Source organism: Crinia signifera, chromosome 12 (assembly GCF_055691185.1).
Source record: "Crinia signifera chromosome 12, ASM5569118v1, whole genome shotgun sequence".
NCBI classification, from domain to species: Eukaryota; Metazoa; Chordata; class Amphibia; order Anura; family Myobatrachidae; genus Crinia; species Crinia signifera.
Genome location: NC_139228.1, coordinates 88,837,955 through 88,857,642, shown reverse-complemented (window position 1 = coordinate 88,857,642; position 19,688 = coordinate 88,837,955). Strand labels below are relative to the sequence as shown.

Here is a 19,688-nt window from a genome sequence, read left to right as displayed (position 1 = left end):
GGCTGCAGCTTGTTGCAATGGCAATGTGAAAGGGCGCAAAAATGATGGTTTGCAGGAGGGCGCCGGACACCTTAGCACCGGCCCTGGCCACACCTTAATGCCCATTACATATAATGCCACACACCGAAATGCCCATTACACATAGGGCCTTATTTTGGTTCATTCTTTCTGACAAAATCCTTCTTAGATGGGCAAAACCATGTGCACTGCAGGTGGGGCAGATGTAACATGTGCAGAGAGCATTAGATTTGGGTGGGGTTTTACTTCAAAGTGAGATCTATATTGCAGTGCAAAAATAAAGCAGTCAGTATTTTCCCTGCACAGAAACAAAATTAATCACCCAAATCTAATTCTCTCTGCACATGTTACATCTGCCCCCCCTGCAGTGCACATGGTTTTGTCCATCTAAGAAGGATTTTGTCAGAAAGAATGAACCAAAATAAGGCCCATAATGCCAACACCGTAATGCCCATTACACATAATGCCATCACCATAATGCCCATTACACATAATACCAACAAGGTAATACCCATAAAACATAATGCCATAATGCCCATTAAGCATAATGCCAATAACGTAATGCCCATTAAACTAAATAATGATACCATATTAATGCTGCTTACCTATATCGCTTGTTGCCAGGGGTTACATGCTTCTTGCCAGGTGTTTCTTTCTTACCATGGGGATTCTTTGCCAGTGGAGAGCCAGGGTACATGCTCGTCGCCAAGGGGTTCCATTTAAATAGCGCGCCAGCGCTACCCGAATCAGCACTTCCGGGTAGCGCTGGCTGCACTGTTCTCTTCTGACAGACACTAGAGGTATAGCTGTACCTCTAGTGTCTGTCTCCTATAAGGCGGCGGCCATTTTGGGAGAGGCCGTCACCTTACTTCGTGCGGCCAGGAAGCTTGTGCTGAACACACGGAGGTGGCTGACGGCTGCGGCGGTGATGGCCGGCTGGGCTGCGTCAGCGTGTGCAAGATGCACACAGCGGCCCAGCCAGTAGCTAGTCATACCGGCCTGGGGGGCATGTGGCACTCTGCACGCCTCTGGGTATGGCCGACCCTTAAAATGTACACCAAGTCCCAATCTACACCACACTATTTTATTCTCCCTCTATAGGTGTCGTGGACCATAGAGGTACAAAGTGCCGGCATTGCGGCAGTCGGGATTTCGACAGTCGGGATTTTGACCTCATCCCAAATAGACGTCTGTTAAAATAAAGCAAAAGAGGAGCGCTCCATATTGTAAAACTGAGAGTTTAATAAGCACACAAATGCTCCGGTGCAACTAGTGTGGCCAATCCCGGGATCGGGATCGGCGGGATCCCGGGATTTGGCCTAAAAAAGTCTGGGATTTCAATCCCGGGATTGGAGTATCCAATCCCGGGATTTCGGGATTAGACTGCGCATGCGCAGTCTAATGCCGGGCAGCGTCTGAGCACTCGCTCAGACGCTGCCCGGCTGTTCCCGCAAGCTGACCCGGCGTGCGGCCTGCGTAGCGTGACAGTAGAGGTCACGCTGCGCAGGCCACACGTCACCAGTGACCGCCCGCCTACCCGCCGGCCTGCCTCCGCCTGCCCGCCTCTTCTCCGCCGCCCGCCTGCATGCCAGCCTGCCTCCGCCCACCTGGAGGTGCACTTGCCGGGAGGCACCGTGCACCTCCAAACCCACTCCCGGCCGCCCGCCGATTCCTTATGTAAGTAGATGTGCGGGTCGGCCGGGGTGGGTCCAATGCTAATAATGGGCTTTTTGGTTTGGATGCCAATCCCGGGATCCCGGGAATCCCGGGATTGAGCATTTTTCAATCCCGGATCCCGGGATTGAAAAAATGCCCCAGGATTGGCATCCCTAGGTGCAACCAATATGTACTCGTACTGGGAATAAAACAGCTGTGGGCTGGTTACCATAAGGTGCAATAATAGCAAGCCAGGCAAATCTCCTACCACCAGCCGGGGCACTGCGGACATACACAATCAACCGCTGGACTCACAATAGCGGGACATGGTGTATCAATGGTCCTGACAGGAACAGAGGCGGCAAGGGGAGGCCGGCACACAGCAAGCTGACGTCACCAAGCCCAGCTCTAAAGCGTTTTGTAAAAAAACTTCATCAGGGGGCTGGCTGGTGACGGACAGCTCTGGGCTTAAGACAGAAACCAGTGACCAACAGAATTTGTTCAGACCAGCGGGCGTGAACATAACAATAAAAGGTTACATATCAATGCGTGTCATATAATAACATACAAGCGGAGATAATAAAATACACAATATATACATATTTCCTGCTAGAGTCACTGAGGTGGTGGTTACATATTACGGGACATACCACATTATTATATTGCTGTATTTGGTACTTATGAGTTATCCGGGCGCCCGATTTCTAAATCGGGTCGGATCGGGCACATCGCATCGCATCGCATGCGACCATCGGATGCGATGCGATGCGATGACCCGATTTTTCCATAGGAATCAATGTTAAAATGGACAGAGTCCATTTTAACATGGAATTCAATGGGAAAAAGGGGTCCTTTTCATACCCCTACTATCCAAGTGGGCATGGAGTTGGATATAAACCTGTGGCGAGCGTAGCGAGCCACCGAGCCCGAAGCGTGGCGAGCGTAGCGAGCCCCGCGAGGGGACATAGAATACCGTCCCCTCGCGGGGCTCGCTTCGCTCGCCACGCTTCGGGCTCGGTGGCTCGCTACGCTCGCCACAGGTTTATATCCAACTCCATGCCCACTTGGATAGTAGGGGTATGAAGAGGACCCCTTTTTCCCATTGAATTCCATGTTAAAATGGACTCTGTCAGGTAGATTTGTCCAGGCAAAGGATTGCCTAATGGCACCCCGTAACGGTGGTCCCCCTCCTCTTCGTTGAGGGGGGGGGGGATAATGCAGGCAGGGGTTACATCAGCCACTGGTTGCATAGCGGTGTTTATTAAGGCCATATTCATGTAGATTTAAGCAAAGTACAGCGCTCCCATTTTTACATTTGATGCAACCCCCCTGAATGTAACAAAGATAACTACGTCCCCTTATTTCCAGATCCAAAATGTACCGAACTCCATCCATATTAGGTTGGGTGTGGATCATTTGGTCTACAGCAAGTTGGTCGACAGTCATTAGGTCGACATACTGAAAGGTCGACATGGGTCTAGGTCAACATGTCATTGGGTCGACACAAGCATTAGGTCAACATGGGCAAGGTCGACATGGGGTTTTTCATTTTTTTTTACCCGAATGTCGACACAATTGACATGGACACTGTAACGTAGCACCGCGTCGTTACACACTATTTTATTCTACCTCCACGCCCTAGTGGATGGTAGGGCATGAAATACCGCCTGTTGGCACATGTTGGCTCAAAAAAAACGTGAAAACCCCCATGTCGACCTTTTGACTGTCGACCTAATGCTTGTGTCGACCTTATGACCTCTCAAACTAAATTACCTAGATTCATGTCGACCTAGACCCATGTCGACCTTATGGTGTCGACCTAATGACTGTCGACCAAATGACCGTTTCCCATTAGGTTTATAAATATACCAGATAAAGGAAATCCTTTTTGGGGATTCTGTAACTGTGTAATAGTGATCATGAGAGACATTGAGGGGCCCATTTATCAGCTTGTCCCGGCTCACATGCCTTCATTCAGTGTATGGCTATGCCCCCCACCTGTCACCTGAGACTGGCCCCCAGTGCTCCCTTCTGATACAGTACAGTACATACAGTGTACACACAGGCAGAGCAGCAGCAGCCGCCTCAGTCAGGATGTGCAGTCATGTGACCGCAGCAGCAGTCACATGACCTGTTCCTGCTGTGAGAGAGAGGAGGGGGGAAGCCTGCGTAGAGCTGTAGTTGCTGTCATGTCTCCTGTGTGGGCTCTGGCTGTTCTCTGTCTTCTCACACCCGTCCTGGGAACCAACGGGACCCGTCCCAATATTATCCTGCTGCTGATGGATGATGTGAGTGCACTGGGAGGGGGGCTGGGGTGCTGCAGCTTGTCAGTGCTGAGCCGCAGAGCTTACACCTACTGTATGTAATGTCACACTATATTGCATTTCACCCTGTTATGTCTGTGTCACCTTGATTTTGGAGGGGTGTCGTATAGCTTACGGACAATGTCTGGGTCGACAGGCACATGTTGACACAAGCATAATGTTGACATAAAAAGGTCGACAAATGAAAAGATCAGCAGTAATTTTATTCCCCATTTTTGGGGTTCAGTGTGGACACCTGACGACATGGACCCCCGATTAGTGTAATGCTTCCACTCGCCCTGCTCTGGGCCAGGGGCGTTGCTGCGCTCTGATCAGCACATTCTACCGCTCAGTATAAGAGTACATGGATGGCAACGTAAGAAAAAAGCTAGGGATGGCCATTGATAATTTGTAATATCGATGGTTTATGGTCGATGTCGAATAGTTTTGACATCGATGGAGGAGAACCAAGATGGTTTCCCACCATCGATGTCAAGCTTAACTGAATAGTTTATACCCCTTTTACACCAAAAACCCTGGTCCGACCCTGGTCTTTGAACGCTGGAGTTTCCAGGGTCTGACCCTGCTTTATACTGCATTTACACAGCACTTCGACCTGGGTCTGCACCATTTACACTGAACCTGGGTCAGCCCTGCCTTTCCTTGTTGATATCTATAGATAGATATATATATATATATATATATATATATATATATATATATAAAAGAGAGGGTACCCCTTCAATGCGCTGATTACAGATAGGTTATCTGGGCAGCAACTCTGTTATGTCCCCTCTGTTAGTAGGGGAAGAGTGGGAATGGATAGATACAAAGAACAGAGTGCGCCAATATCTTAACTTTCTACCACCTATGTACAAACAATGTACAATAAAAGTACAATAAATGTGCAAAAAAATGACACTTGTCACAATTTTCAGTGATTTAATACATAATAAAAAAAGATAAAAAATTTCTGTTTGAAGTTTGATTCATTTTCACACGGTACATTGAAACACCCAACGCGTTTCGTCACACTGACTTCATCAGGGGTGACTATCAATGAATAGTGCGATTTTAACACATGGATCAACTTCCACTTGGTAAAAAGGACCTCAGACGTGTCCTACTAAAGTGTGCAATTATGCCGCATCAATTTTTCATAAAAGTCTGTAAAATCAAGTTTTACCAACAGGGAGAAGGATAGAGGGGTCACTTGCTTCCCAAGCTGGGCCTCAAGCCTATTGTATAGGAGCTCACAGTCTATCATCCACTGCTGATGACAGCTATTGCAGACTGACTGGGTTTAAAATGCTATTACTACAATGTCTGGAGTGCTACGTCCACACCCGCCACAGTCCATATATATATATATATATATATATATATATATATATACTGTGGCGGGTGTGGACGTAGCACTCCAGACATTGTAGTAATAGCATTTTAAACCCAGTCAGTCTGCAATAGCTGTATATATATATATTTCGGACGAAGGTGCGGCACTCATCAGTTCCTGATGACAAAACATTAAAGTTTTGAAACGTTGATCGAACCTCTGTGGCAGCGTACTATTTATTGTTTGATTGATCGTGAGTGCCGCACCTTCGTCCGAAATATTACAGCATTTATTTGCAGTGAAGGCACCGATCGCCGAGAGGAATTGTTACTGGGAGTGCCGGACCCTCTACCCTATAGAGATATCTATATAGATCTATATATCTATATATATATATAGATATATAGATCTATATAGATCTATCTATATAGCTTGGAGGGGGTAGAGGGGGGAAGCTGTCCCCGGGTGCTGTGAGGGTAGAGGGGGGAAGCTGTCCCCGGGTGCTGTGAGGGTAGAGGGGGGAAGCTGTCCCCGGGTGCTGTGGGGGTAGAGGGGCGAAGCTGTCCCCGGGTGCTGTGAGGAGGAGGGGGGTCCCTGCGGCTGCTGAGGGGAGAGGGGGTACCTGTCAGCCTGACACTATGATTGCCGGCGCTGCCGCTGCTGTATCTCCCCCCGGCGGCCGGTCCTTGCGGCGGATGGATAGTCAGTGTCGGCGGTCCCTCTGGCGCAGGGGAAATAGTACTATTTCCCCTGCGCCAGAGGGACCGCCGACACTGACTGTCCATCCGCCGCAAGGACCGGCCGCCGGGGGGAGATACAGCAGTGGCAGCGCCATGTCAGGCTGGCCGCTGACAGGTACCCCATCTCCCCTCAGTAGCCGCAGGGACCCCCCTCCACCCGCAGCACCTGGGGACAGCTTCCCCAGCGCTGCACACTGTGGACCCGCTGCGGGTGCCTGGACCCGCTGCGGGTGCCTGGACCCGCAGCGGGACCATTTACACCGCCATTTACATGGGTCCCATCTGGGTTCTACCCAGGTCAGGACCTGGGTAGAGGACCCGTGTAAATGGACACGGATACCCCCCATTTACACCGCCGAGGATCCGGGTCTGACCCGCCGCTGACCCGGATTTTTCGGCCGTGTAAAAGGGGTATTAGTTTTTCTTTTTTCATCAAGGGGCCAGGACACAGACCATAGCTCCGCCCCAACATTTGTTAAGCCCCACCCCTGTATTTTAATTGGCCCAAAGCAAATGGATGACCATCGATATGTAAAAATATCAATGGTCATCCATTGCATACTTATACACCATCAATGGCCTTTTGCACTTTTGCCATCGATGGCAAACATCCATGGCAAAGGCAATGATGTCAATCCCTATTCTAAACCGTGACACACTTCTGTTTTTACAAATGGAGGCCGTTGCTGCCCCCTTTGCATCCTCCAAATGTCAGCAGTCTGTCAATCACTGACCGTCTGCTGCCCACCTAAATCACAGGACCAGTTTGCACACACGGGCCCTTATTCTGGTTCACTCGCAAAGGTAAATTCCTTCTCAAATGGACAAAACCATGCTGCACTGCAGGTGGGGCAGATGTAACAGGTGCAGAGAGAGTTAGATTTGGGTGAGTTATTTTGTTTCTGTGCAGGGTAAATACTGGCTGCTTTATTTTTACAGTGCAATATAGATCTCACTTTGAAGTAAAACCCCACCCATGTCGACTATGTCGACATTCATGACAAAATAATAATAATGTAAATTACTCATGTTTCATCTGTTATTATAACATAATTGTAAATATAATTTCTACCTGTTTAAATGCATGATTGACCGAATGTTTGTCATCACAGCTGAATAAAGGACACTGATATTTTACGCTCTCGTTATAGATGGGATGGGGAGATCTCGGCGTGTTTGGTGAACCATCCAAAGAGACCCCTAATTTGGATCGGATGGCCTCGGAGGGGATCCTGTTTCCAGATTTTTACACCGCAAATCCTCTATGTTCTCCATGTTAGTATATTTACTATAAACGCTTCAGATGATAATTGACTTTCGCTTTATATTTGCTATATGTTTTGTATAGTATGTACCATGCAGACCATAGACTTTCATTGAATGCAAATAGCAGTATGAACAGAGCATATGGGAGGTTATTTTGGTTCACTCCATCTGGCAAATTCCTTCTTAAATGGACAAAACCATGTGCACTGCAGGGGGCAGATGTAAAATGTGCAGAGAGAGTTAGATTTGGGCGAGTTATTTTGTTTCTGTGCAGGGTAAATACTGGCTGCTTTATTTTTACATTGCAATATAGATCTCAATTTGAACTAAAGCCCCACCCAAATCAAATTCTCTCTGCACATGTTACATCTGCCCCACCTGCAGTGCACATGGTTTTGTCCATCTAAGAAGGATTTTGCCAGAAGGAGTGAACCAGAATAACCCCCTTAGTTCATTAGATAGACTGAAGACAGGACTTATTAAATCTTCTACAAATGAAAAAGTTGTGGTGTTTCCCCTAGCAACCAGTAAGATTCTGTCTGTCATTTTTTAGCTAGATTCTGATTGGTTGCTGGAGATATTTTTTTGCCATAATTCCAAGTAATTTATTTTCCTGAAGCCACGTGTGGAGTCTCTCCAGTAACAGTATAATTATTCTTTGCATTGTACAGCGAGAGCGGCCTTACTAACCGGACGGCTTCCCATACGGAACGGATTCTATACCACAAACAGCCATGCCAGGAATGGTAAGTAGAACTTCTATTGCCATTGCTCCCTTTGGATTCTAATACTCCTTTCACATCGCAAATGCAGGGTCACATGCAGGATATCGACATGGGTCTGTCCCGGGAGCGACCTGGCATTTGCTGTGTTTAGCTGCTCACTGCGACCTGGCTTATTGCCGGTTCGCTGTAGTCATCTGGAGCGGCGGCACGTCAGGTGGGGGAGGAGGCAGCACTGAGGTGATGCTGCTGCCTCCTTCATAGAAGTGAACGGGACCAGGGTCGCTGGTTATCTGTCCACACTGCCCAGCAACCTGGGGCCGTCCCGGGAATAACACTGCTTTTATCCAAGGTCAGGTTGCTGAACCTGGGATATTCAAAATGGCTCTTTGGTACTTGTGGAATATCACGGCTCCCACGACCTTGATCGTATGCTAAAAAATTGCACCCGATTTTGCACTGAAATGCATCAAAATGCATTGAAATGTGTAGTAAACTTGTGAAATGCCCCAAATGCCATTTTTCATAGTGTACCACCCCCACTATCAACATCAACCCGAAGCGTGGCGAGCGCAGCGAGCCCACGAGGGGCGGCGGTACGCGTCCTACGACCTTTTCATACCCCCACTATCCACTTCGGCGTGGAGTTGAGAATACAAAGGGTGGCCAGCGCAGCGAGCCACCGAGCCCGAAGCATGGCGAGCGCACGCAGATATCTTCACAGCTGTACGCGTCCCCTCGCGGGCTTCACAGGTATCCGCGTCCCCTCGCGGGGCTCGATGCGCTTCGGGCTCGGTGGGTCGCTGCGCTCGCCACACTTTCTATTTTCAACTCTGCGCCGACGTGGATAGTGGGGGTATGAAAAGGTCGTAGGACGCGTACCGTCGCCGCTCGCCATGCTTCGGGTTGACGTTGATAGTGGGGGTGGTACACTATGAAAAAAAGCATTTGGGGGCATTTCACAAGTTTACTACACATTTCAATGCATTTTGATGCATTTCAGTGCAAAATCGGGTGCGATCGCATCGCATCGTATGGCATCCGATGCGATCGCATACGATTTTTGACCAGAAATGCTCAAAAATCTGTAAAAATCGCATTGCATCGTATACCATCGTATGCCATCGTATGCCACTACATATGGCATACGATGCCATATGATGGGAGCCGTGATACTCCACAAGTACCGGCTCTTTCACACCGCACACCAACCGGGATCAACCAGGGTTATTTGAGTGGTGTGAGAGGGGTATTATTGATGTAGTTCTAATGCTGAGTTGGTATATAATGATTTGCCGCCTGTAAGGTCCACGTACCAAGGACAAATAAAATGGTGCATGGCCTACATCACCGTACCAGGGACGATTTAATATGTATAGTTTGGAGCAGAGAAGGGAAAGTGTGCGTGCGTGTGTGTGTGTGCGTGGGGGGGGGGGGGATGATAGAAACGTACAAATATATCAAGGGTTTTAACAAAGTCCGGGAAGGAAACATTCTTCAAATAAAGGGAAGTATTAGAACACGAGGACATGAACTGACACTGGAGGGAGGGAGGTTCAGGGAAAATCTGAGGAAAAATGACTTCACAGAAAGGGTAGTGGATAAGTGGAATAGCCTCCCATCAGAAGACAATGCCCCACATCGTGCCGTGTGTAGGGGCCATAGCGGTAGCGATATGTAGCCCCGCGTGTCGCTATCGCCTGGTGATTAATATCCAGCATGTTGGATAAATCTAGTTGACCGCCGGTCAGGGACGTATTCTCACCGGAGAACACTGGCCCTGACCAATCGCTCAGCACACAGCACTGACACATACGGTAGCTGTGCAGCCAGGTGTGCTTAGCAATCTATATTACTCAGTTTGCTCAGCTACATCTCCCAGTGTGTAGGCCCCTTGAGTCTGTACACAAAGTGCTACAATGTAGCAGCTGCAGCTTTTTTCCAGTACAATTTCCGTTCTGTTTCGTATACAGACTCTCTCACACAATATACAAATGTCCGATGTCACATGAATCAGCAAAGTCTCCCGTGGGCATTGCTATTGAGATGCATTTTCAGCAAAAAAAGATGCTAGATCAGGCATGTCCCAAAATATGAGCCTCCAACTGTTGTAAAACTATCATTCCCATCATGCCTTGCCACAGTTTTTCTATTAGGGAATGCTAAAACTATGACAAGGCATGCTGGGATGTGTAGTTTCGCAACAGCTGGAGGGCCACAGTTTGGACATGCCTATGCTAGATGTTTGGGGACACACGTTTATTTGTGGTGACAGAGAAATCTGAATATAATTTATCACGTCGGGAAAATAGAACAGGGTGTACATTGCAAAATAAATAAAGTACATCTAAATAAAGCAAAGAACCTTATGTAAGGGAGATGTTAGTGTAGCAAGGGTCGAGTGACGAGTTCGGGTAGGGTGAGTCCGCTCTATAAACCTTTCCCAAACAGTAAAACTAGCTTAACAAGAGATTGTTTATGTAGTGACACCTCCACCCAGTTCATGCAGTACCCACAGTGAGGTCTCAAAGGAAAAATGCTCATACAGTACATGGGGGGGGGGGGGGGGTACCCCTTAATCCGGAAGTGCAGGATAGACCTATTCGATAGATTATGCAGGTTACAGACTATTAGAAGTAGAGAATATTCTCTTTATTAATTATTGTTGTTAATGATTCTGTTATTCTGACTTTACCTGAGTGCAGTCTGTTGCATACCTCCCAACTGTCCCGAGGGATCGTCCTGATTTCTTTGGGACGTTCCAGCATCCCTACCGGGGCTGGCAGTGTCCTGTGGCGGGGGGGGGGGCAGTTGGGAGTCCCCCCATGTCACCCTGAATAGCCGCTGTGCGCATGCGTCTATTCCTGCAGACAGAGTGGCAGGGGGCAATGCCAGCAGCTCACGGAGCTGTTGGGCATGACCATACAGTGTCGTAAATGGGGCGTGGCCTTGCGGGAGAGCCGCTGGTGTAGGCCACACCCCTTTCATTAGACCACACCCCTTACATTTTTCACTGTGCATGTAAATGTCCCTCTTCCTCCTCGTCGAAGGTTGGGAGGTATGCTGTTGCCGAGAGCATTCATATATATGGCATTACTGGAGTTCTCATTTACCCACTTCCTATTTAACAAGGCTTTCCACCTGCAGTCCGCTTTAATTCCTGAACTTGTAAAGCACCATTGTATTCCTAGATTAAATATAGTAATTTTTCCACTGCATGTGTATATGTTTCTTGTTAGCCACAGTATACAGTATTTCTGATCAATGGAGGCTGCAGTGTCAACCACATAGTACAAGGGGGAAACGCTAAAGGCCCCCATACATTAGTCCGACTTGTCCTAGGGACAAGTCGGACCTGATTTCACCCTGCAGCTCCCCGGGAGGGGGACACACGATTAGGCACTTGATGTGCCAAGGTTTGCATATGATAAATCGCATGGATTTATCATATGCAGTCCCCGGGGAGCTGCAGGTGGAGGGAGCCATGCGGGGGACATCAGCGGGCGGGGGATGCCGACTAATAGAGAGCCGAGCAGGGGGAGGCTGCATAGCGAGCCGGGCAGGAGGAGGCTGTTGTGGTGGGGTGACAGTGGGAGCAGGGCACCGGGCAGGGAGGATGACGCTGGCAGCGGCGGGAGCCGGCCCGGGAGGAACAGATAACTTGAAAAAAAAAATGATGACTAGCAAGCCATTGATTGGCTGAGATCTCTCTCAGCCAATCAGCGATTGGCTGAGAGAGGTCTCAGCCAATCAATGGCTTGCTAGTCATCTGTAAGGGCTTTTTTTTTCAAGTTATCTGTTCCTCCCAGCTCCCGCCGCAGCCAGTGTCATCCTCCCTGCCCGGCGCCCTGCTCCCGCTGTCACCCCACCACAACAGCTTCAAGTGCCTCCTGCCCGGCTCCCTATGCAGCCTCCCCCTGCTCGGCTCTCAATAGCCGGCATCCCCCGCCCGCTGTCATCCCCCGCATGGCTCCGGGGCTGGGCTGCACATAAGATTTAGCAAATCTTATGTGCAGCCCGTCCGACCTCCCGATCCGATGCGCACAGGACCGCGCATCGGATTGGACGGGGTGTCTGCAAGTGCGATTTGGGTGAAATCGTGCCCAAATCGCATAGTGTATGGGGGCCTTAAGTGCATATAAACATACATGTTCTGACTTATATAATATATGTGCTGGCTGGTTCCCCCGGTGATTGGTAGCACTGTATGTAACAGGTGCCATGCTGCACTTGGGACTCGACTATGGAGGCCAAAAACCCATTTGTTCCCTGTAGAAATTGTGCCGGGCAGGGTGCCGGGGGGCGGTCCGGGGCCGCCGACGGCACACTTGTGGGCAGTCCCGGGCCGCCGGCATCACGAAAGTGGGCGGGCCGGGCCGCTGGCGTCACGAAAGTGGGCGGGCCGGGCTGCCGGCGTCACTAAAGGGGGCGGGCCTGGCCGCGCCGAAGATGCTGTCACCACAGGGGGAAGGTGCCCTGATGCCGGGGAAGCTCCGGGCATCACCGTCTAAGGCGGCGCTGGGTTTCCCCGTGCAAGGAGTCGGGCAGGCATCAGGTTGTTTTAGCGGGGCGCTGCTAGAGGGGCAGGGCGCATTTTGCCCTTTAAAAAACGGGCAGGGCGCAGCTAAAACAGCCTAGCGGGAACACTACATTAATTCGTGTGAATCCCAGGATGGGCTGGTGGACGTGGCAGAGTGGGGAGAGGATGTTGGTGTGTGTGTGTGTGGGGGGGGGGGCGGTGGACTCGGCGGAGAGGGTGTGCAGGTGTGTGGCTGCTCAGCATGACCTCTAACATCACGCTGTACAACATGTTTTCCGGGCAGCACCAGAGCCGAGCGCTGCTGGTGCTCAGCACTGCCCTACAGAAAGGGATGAAATGTGGATACACATTTAATTCCCAAAATCCCAAAATTGGAGGCTCCAATCCCAGGATTGAATATGGCCAAAATCTCAGGATCCTGCCCTTTTTGGCATCTCTACACTCAGAATAAGGCATCACACTCCTTCTAAGCCTGCCCGCAGTTTCCTGTAAAACTAGCCAATGGGAGTCTGGGGGCGGGCTTAAAAGTGTAATGCTTGATGCGGAGTCCCTGGTTCCATATGGTGTCTGATACATATAGCTGTGTGTGTGTGTCTGCAAAAGATTATGTGCAAACCAATAAATCAATACTGCATGAAGGCGAAATCCTCATTGTACGGTCTTTGTACTGTTACCTGTTATTTATTTGTATAAACCATTCTAATGTTTTTGGACCTGACCGTTAAATAACACAAATGACTGCTCCCGCTGTATAGCAATATCTTGAGAATCTGCACATGACGGTAATAGGACTGACTCTCTGTTCACAGCTTACACCCCACAGGAGATAGTGGGCGGAATCCCTGATTCGGAGGTGCTGCTTCCCGAGCTGCTGAAGAAGGCTGGATATGTCAATAAAATCATTGGCAAATGGTAAACGCTCTGTTGTATTTGGATGGTTTCAGGTTACAGGATGGTAGATTGGAGCCGTTACATCCGGCATACAGTGGAAAGTATCATGCCTTCTAAACAGTGGGGAAGTATAGAGGTTTCCCATAGCAACCAGCATTGTATGCTATAGAATAATAGAAACTAGAAGCTGATTGGTTTGATTGGTTTGCTATGCTATTGCTATGAGCTATTGTCTACTTGTATACTGACACATTTCCCCTGAGATAACTAAGAAATGTTACTTACAACTATATACTGTTCATGAGTTGATATTTTATTTATATTTGTGTTGCCCGGTTGGCACAGTGAATAGCATTGCTACCTCACAGCACCGAGATATTGGGAACAGGCACTAGGGGAATAGTTAGGGTAGGGTTCCTCCTAGTCCCACAAAGGGCCCATCTGTTTAGAATTTGTACAGTTGCGGTATAATCGGTCAACAATTATCAGAACAAGGTGTTGACATGGAGCATGTCGGCATGATCATGCAGAGTTGTTGTGTGATGTGAATGATATTCTCTGTAATAATATGTGTGCATTACATAAATAACAAAATGCTAATATGTCTGATCTGCGACATCTTATTGACCCTTTCTGGTCATAATCTCTTATTTTACAGGCACTTGGGACACAGACCCAAATATCACCCCCTCAGGCATGGCTTTGATGAATGGTTCGGATCTCCTAATTGTCATTTCGGCCCTTACAATAACAAAGTGCGGCCAAACATTCCGGTGTACAAAGACTGGGACATGATTGGCAGGTAATCTCTCCTCTCACACTCTAGTACAGTCATGGCCCTCCAGCTGTTGTGGAACTACACATCCCAGCATGCCCTGCCAGATTTTATGTAATGGATTGCTAAAACTATGGCTGGGCATGCTGGGACTGGGCCACAACAGCTGGAGGGCCATGAGTTTGCCACCACTGCTCTAGTAGAACTGAAACAACAAAAAATAAAACTTACTTTAATCCGTTATTTAATAATTATTTTCAACACATTTGGGTTCAACCGGCGCAGCATAGTTTTTAGAATTGTAATGCCGCAATGTTTATGAATTTCTCTGTTGGACACCGCACTATGTCGTCCCTGGGCAAGTCAGCTAGAGTTCCCCTTTTACCAGGCAACCGGGACCCCGGATCACTACTGCGTCCCGTTTTGCTTAGTTTCGCACTCTGCATGGCTGCAGCAGGGCACCTACATCCAATCACTAACCTGTCTGCAGCTAGAGCCCCTGTGATTGGAGAGTGTGTGTTTAAAAAATGTATCTGTCCCGCACATTCCCGCCGGTGATAGTCTGTTGGTGCGTGCACTCTGCAAATTCTCTGGTCCTAGTTTTGTCCTCCAATACCCCTTTCACATCGCAAAGCCAGGTTAGACCTGCTCCGACCTGGGTCCGGGGCTTTCACATTAAACCCGGTTTGCCCATTATATAAATGGCAACCAGGGTATAACCCTTCTTATAAACCAGGTCAAATTGCCGGGTTGGTTGACTCTGGTTTCACACCGCACTTTGACCCGGGTCCATACGTCACCAACCTGCCAATAACCCTGATCCATGGTGCAATGTGAAAGGGGTATAACATTCAGTGGACACTCTGACCGTGGGTTTTCTGCCTGGATATACTCTCTGCTTATTCTTCTACCAGTAAGCTGACCTGCAATCTTTCAGCACCTGCACAGTGTAATACGGTATTTGCAATCCTCTACTTCTGCTAGCCTGAAGAGCTGACCTGCAATCTCTCAGCACCTGCACAGTGTAATACGGTATTTGCAATCCTCTACTTCTGCTAGCCTGAAGAGCAGAACTGCAATCTCTCAGCACCTGCACAGTGTATTCCGGTATTTGAAATCCTCTACTTCTGCTAGCCTGAAGAGCTGACCTGCAATCTCTCAGCACCTGCAGATCTTTTGTCGCACCAGATAAATAGAGGGTAATAGTATTCTCATACTGCCTGCCCCCTTCCCTCAGAATGTACACGCACATCTACGGTTACTCTGAGCAACCTTAGATCTGTGTGCACCGTCGACCATCAAATGATGCGGGTGTTCCCCCGCAGGCTGCGGATGGATGTTTATTTAAAACATCCATTTGCATGCCGTGGGAATGGTGTGCCAGCGTACCAACATTAGCAAGGCGGGATCTGGTTGGCTCGCATCCGAGGGAATCAAGTTGCACCCTCCCGATCCCATGGAAGCCGTATGAAGGAAGTACACATTGAGCTAGTAATTGCTGAGTGTGTACAGGTGTACACTGATCTGCTGATCGCTCTGTTGGATCAGCCTGTTCATGGTATCAGCAGAATTTAGCTGAGCTCGGTATCGGTCTGCCCACCTGCCTGAGCACCAAACACTGTATAATATCCCGGCCAGTATGCTGGGGCTGTACCAGGGGCGGATTTAAGGGGGGTGAACGGGGCGGTGACCCCCCCCCCCCCCCATGCCAGTGGAATCACTGCGGGGGGCGAGGGGTATACTCCTCACTGCCGCCAGACGCATCTGCACCCGCACCTACTAAGTAATGATTGTAGTGATGATGGGGAGGTGATGACGCCGCCTCTCTCACCCAGTAGCTGATATAGCTGGGCTTTGTCTCCCATCCTGCCGTCCTATTGGCTGGTGGGCTGTAAATTAGGTGGTTTGCCACCCTGATTGCTCACAGACAGTGTGGGGTGGGCAGTGTCTGCTGCACGGTGGGTGTGTGCCCGGTTTCAGGATGAAGTCACATGATGAGTGGGAGCAGCCACAGCCTGGAGCTCCCTCCCTGTCCGGCTGCTGGTGTGTCCGGCTGCACATACAGTGTGTTTGCAACGCAGACCCCCCCATGCAGGGTTTTTTCTTTGACATTTATTATTGTTTTTTTTTTATTATTATTATTATTAGGTTGGGGGACAATCTTACAATGGGAGGAATCAGGAATAGGAAGGGGAGGAGTCAGGACTGGAGGGGGAGGGTCATGTTTAAACAGTAAACCGGCCCACCCAGAACAGAAGTCTAGATCCGCCACTGGTACCCGCTCAGCACTATCTTACTGTATCAAATGATTCAGGTTGCATTATTATCTCAGTAGTTCAAGCTTCATTGTTATGGAATCCAGCCAATCAGGTCCCACTTGATTTCATTGGTCCAATGAGGTTTTGGAAACCTTAATACCCTCCCATTAAATGTATCATTTTAAATGGGCTCTATTTAGGAACCAGCTCATTGATGATATGTGACTGATTATTGCATTGAATATTATCGGTACTATTGTGTCATTATCTCTCCAGGTATTATGAAGAAATAAGTATCAACCTAAATACAGGAGAGTCCAATCTAACTCAGATATACTTACAGGTACTGACCGCTCCATTCTCTTCTCCACTAAAATGACTTCGGCGCAAAATCGTGTATGTATTTTCCAGGTGTTTTGCGGGTTATTTATTTTATTTATTTACGGGCTGTCCAATTTGGATGCTTAACATTCCCCCCCCCACCCCAAAACACACAGTTTCCGTGCAGTGTTGGATGTGTGTGTGTGTTGGGGTGGGGGGGGGGGGGGGAGGGAGGGAGGGTAGTTATACCATAGAAACTTACCTGTAATTTTGTATGTAATATATATACTTGCCATTTGGACCTTGAGGAGTACACATGCACCTAGCACTAGAAGGAGTGGTCTCCTTCTGATTTTCTATCGATTTGAACTCTAAAAGGTGGGAATACATATCCACTATTAGAGGATTTAAAAAGGATTTTTATTCCAAACTGGGTGATATAGATGCTTATGGAATCATTTATGTGAGCATGAATGAATAACCGCAAAATCCTGTCAATATAACCCGTTTGTAAACGGTTCGGAAACAAACTTTACATATAAGGATTCGCATCCAAGCTACTAGACATTAGGAAGGCGTTAAGGAGCTTCCAATAAAGGAAATACTAAAAAGACACCAGAGAGTTTACAAATAAACTGAGAAGACGTATCCAGTTTATATCACTATAAAGATTCTTCCAGATTACTGCAAAATATTTGGCACACCCCTGATGAAGTCTCTTAACCCCTTCCCGACATATGACGTACATTTACGTCATATGTCGGTTGGGGGTGAATCAAGCCAGCTCACGGAGTGAGCTGGCTTGATAGAGAGCAGGTAATGGCTGTATATTACAGCCATGTCCCTGCTCTCACGGCCACGAGCGGCGAGTTCGCCGATCGCGGCCGTTTAACCCTTTAAGCACCGCGGGCAAAGCGCCCGCAGTGCTTAAATAGCTGATCGGAGGGGGGGGCGCCCCCCTCCGGCGCCGATCGGGGCCCCCCGCAGCGCGATCGGAGGGTGCCGATCGGTTGCCATGGTAGCCAGGGGTCTAATGTAGACCCCTGTGCTGTCCGTGTATTCATACCTATTACATCCTGCCTCAGGCAGGATGTAATAGGAAGTGCAAAAAATCACTACGTTCAGCCATAGAGCTCTATGGCTGAACCTAGTACAGGCGATCGCGCCCCCTAGTGGTCAAGTACACTAGGGGGCCTTGTAGTAAAAGTAAAAAAAAAAAAAAAAAAAGTTTAAAAATAAAAAAAAAATAATAAAATATTAAAAGTTCAAATCACCCCCCTTTCCCCATTTCCCAAATAAAAATAAATAAATAATAAAAAAAATAAACATATTTGGTATCGCGCGTTCCTAAAAGTCCGATCTATTAAAATATAACATTAGTTATCCCGCACGGTTAAAGGCGTAAACGGAAAATAATCCCCAACGCCAAAACTACGCTTTTTGGTCGCATCGCCTACCCAAAAAAAAATAGCTAAAAGAGATCAGAAAGTCGCCCATATCCCATAATGGTATTAATTAAAAAGTACACTTCAGCCCGCAAAAAATGAGCCCTCACCCAGGTCCGTAGGTGGAAAAATAAAAAAGTTATAAGCCGCAGAACATGGCGACGCGACGCAAATTCGAAAAACCGTAACATTTTCTATTTTTTTTTTAGTGGTAAAATGTAACGAAAACTATATAAGTTTGGTATTACCGGAATCGTAACGACCCATAGAATAAAGATAACCCATCATTTTAAACGAACTATGAACTCCAAAAAAAACGTAACCAGCGCAAAATTGTGGAATTGCGTTTTTTTTTTTTTTTACCCCACATTGAATTATTTCCTGATTCCCCAGAATATTATACGGTATAGTAAATGGTACCATTAGAAAGTACAACTTGTCCCGCAAAAAAAAAGCCCTCATGTGTCTATATAGCCGGAAAATTAAAAAAGTTACGCTTATTTGAACACAAGGAGGAAAAAAAAAAAAAAAATTACCTTAAAAGGCAATGTCGGGAAGGGGTTAAAGGAGACGAAACGCGTCGGGTTTTTTGATATCATCCATAATCCAAGGATAATACCAAAGACAAGAATTAACTGCAAAAAAAGTTTGGTTTTAATGTTTTTATGTATGTGTCAATAAATGTATTTTACATGAAAGAAAAATCTTAGTGTGTACAAATTGGACAAATAAGGATTGGGAAAAACAGAAATTGGTTCAACTCAAAATTTATGTAAGGGCGCCATATAACACTACTGTAGGGAAGGGTGATTTGGATTGTAGGGGTTCTACTAGTAGAGGACCAAGTGTCAGCATTTAGCGCAATTCTAGAGATTTTGTGTATATATATATATATATATATATATATATATATATATATATATATATATATATATATATATATATATATATGTACTGGCTGCCTAACCCCGACCACCATCCTTTCTAAGTTCTCCCCTAGAAACTAATTGGTTAGTGTCACCAGGCCACCCAAACCTTCTGCTTTGAATTGCACAGCACTGCTGATCCCCAGGATCAGACAGCCAGCACATATATTACATTTAAGATTACAGGTATGGTTATATGTTTAGCAGATTCTCCCTCCTCCGATGCTATAGGCAGCTTCTATCACTGATTATGAAACAGTTATTATTGTATAGAAATATTGAGAATTACAGTGGAGGCAGATGTGTTTTTGTGGCGAATAAATAGGCATGAGATTACACCCTATAAATTAGAAAGAACCAACATTTTACACCTGGTTTTACTGGATAAACAAACATGCTGTATATAGGAAAAAATTGTTGCAATCAAAGAGCTGACAATCCCAAAGAGCTGGGCGGTACCGTTTAGTATGAGCTTGAGTTGTATGCATGTC

General features: G+C 47.5%; 1 protein-coding gene across 1 annotated transcript in view; it reads left to right on the top strand.

Annotated features, from left to right (window-relative positions):
* Positions 1-3,795: 3,795 nt before the first annotated feature.
* GALNS (galactosamine (N-acetyl)-6-sulfatase) overlaps positions 3,796-19,688 on the top strand; it is a 28,869-nt gene continuing 12,976 nt past the window's right edge. Inside the window, exons 1-6 of the mRNA XM_083167560.1 lie at positions 3,796-3,962; positions 7,205-7,328; positions 7,991-8,065; positions 13,391-13,493; positions 14,131-14,274; positions 16,782-16,848. Coding sequence (XP_083023686.1) covers positions 3,801-3,962; positions 7,205-7,328; positions 7,991-8,065; positions 13,391-13,493; positions 14,131-14,274; positions 16,782-16,848 — 675 coding nt within the window. The 5' untranslated portion in view covers positions 3,796-3,800. The remainder of the gene's footprint in view (positions 3,963-7,204; positions 7,329-7,990; positions 8,066-13,390; positions 13,494-14,130; positions 14,275-16,781; positions 16,849-19,688) is intronic.